At 46.4% G+C, this 8,289-nt stretch overlaps 1 protein-coding gene across 1 annotated transcript; it reads right to left on the bottom strand.

The window, feature by feature from the left end:
- Window positions 1-1,497: 1,497 nt before the first annotated feature.
- LOC142007187 (perilipin-3-like) lies at window positions 1,498-7,693 on the bottom strand. The gene is made up of 8 exons (XM_074983746.1): window positions 7,631-7,693; window positions 7,158-7,353; window positions 7,029-7,040; window positions 6,713-6,783; window positions 6,070-6,322; window positions 5,422-5,618; window positions 5,050-5,172; window positions 1,498-1,896 (listed from the first exon to the last, which is right to left on the bottom strand). The coding sequence occupies exons 1-8, from the start codon at window positions 7,691-7,693 to the stop codon at window positions 1,498-1,500; spliced, it is 1,314 nt and encodes a 437-aa protein (XP_074839847.1).
- Between the last annotated feature and the right edge of the window lie 596 nt (window positions 7,694-8,289).

The raw sequence follows: 8,289 nt of genomic DNA, 5'->3' as shown, positions 1-8,289 counted from the left end.
CCCTTGGGCTTCTGCAAATACCAGTTCATTTATCCATCTGAAGCAGGCACTGTTTAGGAGATTCCCCACGTTCAATTTAGAATGGCCAAGCTTGGCATGTGGGGGTTCTCTTTTTTTTTTTTTAAAAAGAAACCTATAAATTAAAAGCCAGCCCGCCCGCACTAACAGGGTTTAGGCACTAAGTCACAGAGAAGTCACTACTACTACTACAATGTACACCACTCATCACTCCCCAAGAACTCTCCAGCAAAGCATCACTTGACCCACATGCGGACACTTGCAAATGGGACCACTCTCAGTGGTGCCCTCATTCAAATGTGGAGATCCGTACCCTCATGCTTACCTTCCACAGCTGCGCTACCCCTGCCCAGCCTGTCTCCCCTAGAATCACTGCTGTATCATCAATAACTAAACCTCTTATGGCATCTGTGCTATTCCATAAATTAGAAATAAACTAACCCCCATACTGGAGCATAAGATTTCCCACACCTTTTAATACTAGTGGAAAATTGAGTACTGTAATCCAAGAACCTGCACCCGCGTGTTAACATTGCCTGTCATCTTTACTGTTTACACATACAGCTGGGGTGGGGCTACCTATGCAGCTTTGATGTGGACGGCTTTAGGTCAGAGGGACTCCAAAAAACCCATGCCATGCTAGAGCTGCTTGTATTGCACATGCTGGCACTACTCTCCCTCTCCTCTCTACCCTGCCCCCAACTTGTTTTTAAAAACAGGGGGGAAAAAAAAGAGCTGTTCAGAAAATAGTGAGTGACTCCCCACCCCCAGAGTGGAAGGCACAAAGGTAGGTTCTAGCAGAGCTGCACTGGTTGCCTCCAGCCCTTGCTCACTGAAAAGCTCTGAAGGCAGATCTCCTACGGCCTGATCTCCGAAGCTCAGGAATGATTTGTCCTGAGGAGCTAGTGGTTGCAGCTGAAGAATCCTTCTCCAACTAGCAAGATACTAAGACTTGTTTGCGATATGTATGCAGAAGCTTGCCTCCATGTCTGTCATGCTTCTGGCTGATGGTTACCACTCAGAAACAAGGATTATAGCAGGATGAGTTACAAGCACTGCTCTCTTCTGCAGACCCTGTGCTCGGCGACTCAACAGGACACAAACACCAAGTTCAAATACAATGACATTTTATTGTGGACACTGTAGTATTATCTGAGCAAAGGAGCAGTCACAACACCTGGGCCCTGCTCAGGCAAAGCCATCTGAAGCCTCAGTTAGTCACATTCCTTCCCTCAGATTTAAACAGGTCAACCAAGAAACAAGCGGAGGGGCAGGTCAACAGCTGGCATACATTAATACCACTAGCACTTCTAAATGCTCCCATTCTGGACCTCCCTCAAGTTCCATCTAAACAGAGCCTCCTGGAGAAGAAGAAGAAGGTCTCTCGTGCATGTGAAGTCAAAGGTGGGGGGACAGCTGGGGGACAAAAAGCAATTCTGCCTTCCTTCTTTGAAATTCAGTCTTCCCAGCTTTAGGTCCTCAGTCAGCCTTAGATGCTGTTGTGACTTCTGCTTCTTTATCCTCATTTTCTTGGCTTGGTGGTTCCACGGAACCTGCAGACCCCTTACCTGAGGGGATGAAGGGACCCACAATCCAGGACAGAGGTGTATTCTGCATCATGTAAGCCATCAGCTCATCCACATATTCCTGGGCCCTGCTCACCATCTCCCGGCTCTGGGTCAGGAGGCTGCTGGAGAGATCCTGGAAGGAACCAACGCTTGAGAAGGAGGCACGGAGCTCTTCCATGTTGCGATACACCTGCTGCACCTTATCCTGAAGGCTGGTGGGGAGGCCTTGAATGCTGGATACTAGCACCTGGCAGGCATCCTGCAGCTGCTGGAGAATGCTGCGGGACATGGCCAGAGTCTCAGACTCCATCTGGTGGAGAAACAAACCCAAGGTTTACGTTCACCACAGACACACAAAGATGGGACTTGCTGCTACCTCTTCTGGAGATTTCCTCGTGCTGGAAACTGTGCTGAAAAGGATAGCAGGGACAGAAACCAGGAGCTCGTTCATGGAAAGAGCATTGGCTTTAGCCATTCTTTCCACAGAAAGGGAAGCTATTTGGCTTTTAGGACTCAGGAAGCCTGTATTACCATTGTTTGCAGCCTGTGACACTAAGAGACATAAGATGCCTGGAACAGAGCTCAATCAGGGGAGAGCTTAGGGATCTCCTAATCAGTTAGGTAAGAATGGCCACACTGGGTCAGACCAAAGTTCCATCCAGCCCAGCATCCCATCTGCCGATGGTGGCCAATGCCAGGTGCCCCAGAGAAGGAGAACAGAAGACAATGATCAAGTGATTTATCTCCTGCCATCCATCTCCTGCAGGCCAGGGCACCATACTTCACCCCTGGCTAATAGCCATTTATGGAACTAATCTGCAAAAATTTATCAAGCTCTTTTTTAAACCCTAACAGAGTCCTGGCCTTCACAGCCTCCTCCGGCAAGGAGTTCCACAGGTTGACTCAGCGCTGTGTGAAGAAAAGTTTCCTTTTATTAGTTTTGAACCTACTACCCATCAATTTCATTTGGTGTCCCATAGTTCTTGTATTCTGGGAAAAGGTAAATCATTTTTCTATATTCACTTTCTCCACATCATTCATGATTTTATATACCTCTATCATATCGCCCCTTTTCCAAACTGAAGAGTCCCAGTCTCTAGCCTCTCCCCATATGGGTCCTGTTCCAAGCCCCTAATCATCTTAATCGCCCTTTTCTGAACCTTTTCTAATGCCAATATATCTTTTTTGAGGTGAGGAGACCACATCTGCACGCAGTACTCAAGATGTGGGCGTACCATAGTTTTATATAGGGGAAGCATGATCTCTTTTGTCTTATCATTGGATCCCTTTTTTAATAATGCCTAACATCCTATTTGCTTTACTAACTGCCGCTGCACACTGCGTGGATGTCTTCAGAGAACTATCCACTCTAACTCCAAGACCCCTTTCCTGATCTGTCGTAGCTAAATTTGACCCCATCATGTAGTACGTGTAATTTGGGTTATTTTTTCCAACATGCATTACCTTACACTTACCCACATTAAATTTCATTTGCCATTTTGCTGCCCACTCACTCAGTTTGCTGAGAACTTTTTGTAGTTCTTCACAATCTGTTTTGGTTTTGACTGTCCTGAACAACTTGGTGTCATCTGCAAACTTTGCCACCTCACTGCTTACCTCGTTTTCTAGATCATTGATCAACAAGTTGAACAGGATCGGTCCCAGGACTGACCCCTGGGGAACACCACTAGTTACCCTCCTCCATTGTGAAAATTTACCATTTATTCCAACCCTTTGTTTTCTGTCTTTTAACCAATTCCCGATCCATGAAAGGATCTTTCCTCCTAGCCCATGACTGCCTAATTTACATAAGAGGCCTTTGGTGTGGGACCGTGTCAAAGGCTTTCTGCAAATCTAGGTATATTATGTCCACTGGGTGCCCCTTGTCTGCATGTTTATTAACCCCTTCAAGGACTTCTAATAGATTAGACAGACACGACTTCCCTCTGCAGAAGCCATGCTGACTTTTGCCCAACAATTCGTGCTCTTCTACGTGCCTTGCAATTTTATTCTTTACTAGTGTTTCTACTAGTTTGCCTGGTACTGATGTTAGACTTATCGGTCTATAATTGCCAGGGTCTCCTCTAGAGACTTTTTTAAATATTGGTGTTATATTGGCCGTCTTACAGTCATTTGGTACCAAAGTGGCTTTAAAGGATAGGTTACAAGCCACTGTTATTAACTCCGCAATTTCACATTTGACTTCTTTCAGAACGCTTGGGTGAATACCGTCTGGTCCTGGAGACTTGTTACTATTCAGCTTATCAATTCACTCCAAAACCTCCTCTAATGTCACTTCAATTTGAGAGAGTTCCTCAGCTTTGTCACCCAAAAAGGCTGGCTCAGATTTAGGAACCTCTGTAACATCCTCAGCCGTGAAGACTGAAGCAAAGAAATCATTTAATCGCTCTGCAATGGCACGGTCTTCCTTGGTCGCTCCTTTTATATCTTGATCGTCCAAGGGCCCCACTGCTTTTTTAGCAGCCTTCCTGCTTCTAGTGTATTTAAAAAACATTTTACTATCGTTTTTTGAATTTTTGGCGAGCTGTTCCTCAAAGTCTTTTTGGCTTTTCTTACTACATTATGACACTTAATTTGGGAGGGTTTTTGTTCCTTTCTATTTTCCTCACTAGGATTTGACTTCCACTTTTTAAAAAGCTGCCCTTTTCTCTCTCACTGCCTTTTTAACATGGCTGTTTAGCCATGGTGGTTCTTTGTTAGGTCTCTTACTGTGTTTTTTTATTTGGGGTCTACATTTAAGTTGGGCCTCTAGTATGGTGTCTTTAAACAGTTTCCATGCAGCTTCCACGGATTTTAGTTTAGTTACTCTACCTTTTAGTTTCTGTTTAACTAGCTTCCTCATTTTAGTGTAATTCCCCTTTTTGAAATTAAAGGCCAGAGTGTTTGACTGCTGCGTTGTTCTTCCCAACACAGGAATATTAAATGTTATTATATTGTGGTCACTATTTCCAAGCGGTCCAGTAACAGTTACCTCTTGGACCAGATCCTGTGTTCCAGTCAAGACTAGATCGAGAATTGACTCTCCCCTTGTGGGTTCCTGTACTAGCTGCTCCAAGAAGCAGTCATTTAAGGCATCAAGAAATTTAATCTCTGAATCCCGTCCTGAGGTGACATGCACCCAATCAATATGGGGATAATTGAAATCTCCTATTATTACTGTGTTTTTTATTTTGATAGCATGACTAAAGGTTTGAAGGCTATGCTGAGGTTAAGGGAGGGCAACACTTAGCTACTCTAACAAGAAGGGAAGTGAAGCCCCTTGGACACAGCATTCACGAGTGACCAATTTGAGATGTATTCGAGGAACACTTATGTGCAACCCTGTTTTCCCTCAAGGTAGGAGGGCACCAGGTATCTGTTTGGTTGAGGAGCTCAGCAGCTACCTTGCAAGGCCCAAAACACTTTTCAGCCTCCGAGCAGAAGGACAAAGCTATGGACATACCCCTGTCTCTTCCACGTCTGTGATCTCACCGCCTTTTGGCTGCTTTTGACTCCAGTTCAGCCACATCTCCTGGAACTTCTCCCGGGCATCTTGGAGCCTCACACCTTCTTTGATGTATTCAATCTAGAAAGGGATTGAATACATCTCTCAGTTCCTCTAGCTCTACTGCTTGACACAACTTCAACCTGCAGACATTTTATGTTCTATAAGCCTATCACGCCCTGGTCCACACAGGATGAAGTGGAAGAGTTGCCTGGCCTGAAAGGCAGGGGAGTAGGGCAAAGGAGTCCAAGCCACCAGCAACTCTATTTGCCCAGGCACTGGGCTAGAGTTTACTAGTAGACCGCCTCCTGAAGCGGAGCAAGTCCTTACCAGTCCGATGACCTGACGAAGCTGGGACAGAGCCTCATTGATGCTTTGGCTGGTATGCCTCATCTTGTCTAGGGAATAGCGGTAGGCGCGCTGGCGGAGTTTGGCCGACAGGGAACCCAAACGCACAAAGTAGCTGCGATGCTCCGGCGCTTGTGCTGAAGATGCTGGAGTCCCATCCATGGATTCAGCAAGTTCAGCTGAAGGGAAGAAGAATCTGAAGGTAAGCCTTCCTAAGAGCTTGGGAAAGGAGGACAAGCTATACTCAACTGCCCAATGCTACCCCAAATTCTTGACGGAATAGCCCTTCAAAAAGCCACGAGATCAACCTCTGCCTTTAAGGCGGCTAATAACTGACCCCAAACAAAGAGGGCTAGGACTGTTTCTGCACACTTGAAATGGACTCCAAGAAGTAGTCCGAATTCATGCCCATAGTACCTTCGAGCACCACCCTTTCCCCACTTGCTCACATCATTTTCAATGGGCATGTAGCCAGGAACTCCCTTGGCCAAGAATGTTACACATGAAAATGCTGCCCATCTGTCAGCCAGTGCAGGCTGAGAGGCTTCTCAGTCTTGTCCAGACAAGTTTGGACCAAAGGGAGTGTTACTTTGCTCTTTGAAACCATAGCCCTGTCCTTTGTGTTCTGACCCAGTTCCTCCTCCGTCATGGGAAGGTAGTGATCCAAGAGCTCTTCTGACTTCCCCAGCACTGCTTCCATTCTGCTCATGGCCAGTTGGCCCATTCTGGATTCTGCTACTGTGCTCATGCTGTCTGTCACTGCTGACTTGGTGGCCTTCAGACCATCCTGCACAGCCTCCTTCGTCATGTCTACCACTCTGCTCATGGCCTCCTTGACATCTGTCAGTCTGGAGGAGACCGACTCCTGTGTGTCAGGCACAGCCTGGAGAGAAGGGTCAAGCAAGGCATTACTGACCAGACATTCAGGGCAATAAGCCACATTGGCCCAGGGAGTCGAGTCACTGGAGGATGTTTACCACTTGTCCATCTAGAGATGGAGAACTCCCTACCTTGCTCAGGTGACCATATTCCTCCCCCACACCCAGCCTTACGGAACATGGCCATTTTACAAGATGCCCTATTGGAGTCTTAATGTGAGTGAACTGCCTTGAGTCCTGGCCTGAGGTCAGGAATTGTCCCTTGTTCAGCCCAAGAGGTCGTCAACTCTTCAGTAGAAGATCTGCAGCTCGCTATCAGGCCTTAGACACCTGCCTCCACCTTCAGTGGCATTCGTAAAATATTGCTCAACATGTCATTGTGGGGACAGACTTACCATCTCAGCAGTCTGCTGAGGAGTTGGTAGAGTCTCCTCCACCTTCTCTACTTCAGCAACAGCCTTAGTCCCTGTTGAGAGACAGCATATTTCCATCTGGTTTTTTGGGTTTTGCCTGACTGAAAGAGGTTAGAGCATCCCTTGTTGTACAGGGATCTGCTCATTTTGCAGTTGGATCTCCTGCAAGGATTATTGCTCTTGAAAGAAAGTTAGCTGAGCCCTAATCTTTACTTCCTGGCCACAATGAAGGCAACTGCAGGTTCAGCAACAGTCAGTGTCAACAAACCCCTTCCTTATCCTCTAGGTGGATATTTACATCCCTGGGCTTCTCTACCTTTCTACACTACCATCATTCCCACCTCTAATATTGCAGGCCTACATTTCTTAAGCACCTATGGTCAAGTTGTCACACACACACACACACCTCTGCAGAGACTTCACTCACCCTGAGGTTCAAATACAGGGGGAACTGACTCTGGGCTGCCGACTGCAACGTTGGTTATGGATGTCGCTCCCTTCTCTGCCAGGTCACACAGAGACTTGACGTACGGATGGCTCTCCTTGGTGGAGGCATAGGCAGTTGCAGCCAAGCCACAGGCAGCATTCACTAGCGGTAGACTGGTCACCCTCTTCAAGACAGTCTAGGGAGGCAAGGAGGAAAATGAGCAAGTCAGAAGCAAGGCTGTAGCTTGGAGCCACTCATTACTTTTCAACTGTTATCCCCGAGTCCAAAGGATTCTGTAATGGTGCAAGAGGCTACAGAGCTAGCACACCTAACAGCTACGTCTCACTTGAGAGAGATGAGCCTGATCAGAAAGGTCACTGGACAGGGAGGGGAGAAGGGGTTTTAAATAGGGTAAGCCAGACATCTTTTGTCTTTGTCAACTGAACCAGTGATGCGTAAGAGGCAATACCTACCTGCTGTTCCTCCTCCCCATGCTCCAGGGATGCCATCTTTGTATCCTTGCCATTAGAATCCATAGTGGAATTAGATATGCCTGAAGAGAGAGAAGCTTACTTTGCAAGTTGTAACTCTTCCTAAGGGAGCTACAGCCCTTCAAAGGGAAGAAGATGGTTCTACTACAGAGAACAGCCAATTGGTAGCCCCAACAGCTTAACAAGTGGCTGGTATGTAGAACTTACTCTGTAAAAAGCAGTGGAGCCAAGAATTTTACTAGATAAGAAAATGCTCCTCCTTTCTATCTGTCACATAAGAGTCACCAGAAAAAAAAAAAAGTCTCATTTTTATAAGCCCTTTGAAGGCTGTAGATTCTATTGGTTCTAAGTTGCTTTTAAGTGCATGAAAAGCACATGAGTCTGTCACAGGAGAGAAAGGGCTTAAAACCAACTCCTTCACAATATAAGCACAGCACACAGGCACAGCCAAACATTTCTTAGGAGCATAAACAAAAAGACATGACCAAGGAAGTGTAAAAACAAAAAAGAAAGACAGGAAACCCCCTTCAAAACCTTATTCGCAAACACAACCCCCAACCTACCCAAGACTCCAAACACTGCCTTACTTTTCTTCCCCTCTGGCAAGATTTTATACACTCCTGGTGATGTCATTGTGAGGG

The sequence above is a fragment of the Carettochelys insculpta genome, chromosome 1 (assembly GCF_033958435.1).
Source record: "Carettochelys insculpta isolate YL-2023 chromosome 1, ASM3395843v1, whole genome shotgun sequence".
Classification (NCBI taxonomy): Eukaryota; Metazoa; Chordata; order Testudines; family Carettochelyidae; genus Carettochelys; species Carettochelys insculpta.
Note: the sequence above shows the minus strand (reverse complement) of the source record. Positions and strands in the feature narration are given on the sequence as shown.

Coding starts and splice junctions, on each gene's coding strand:
- LOC142007187 (XM_074983746.1), bottom strand. CDS start 7,693: ATGGATTCTAATGGCAAGGATACAAAGATGGCATCCCTGGAGCATGGG. Junction 5,173..5,421: donor TTCGTCAGGTCATCGGACTG/GTAAGGACTTGC, acceptor ATCCCTTTCTAG/ATTGAATACATCAAAGAAGG. Junction 1,897..5,049: donor CAGACGTGGAAGAGACAGGG/GTATGTCCATAG, acceptor TTTCTCCACCAG/ATGGAGTCTGAGACTCTGGC.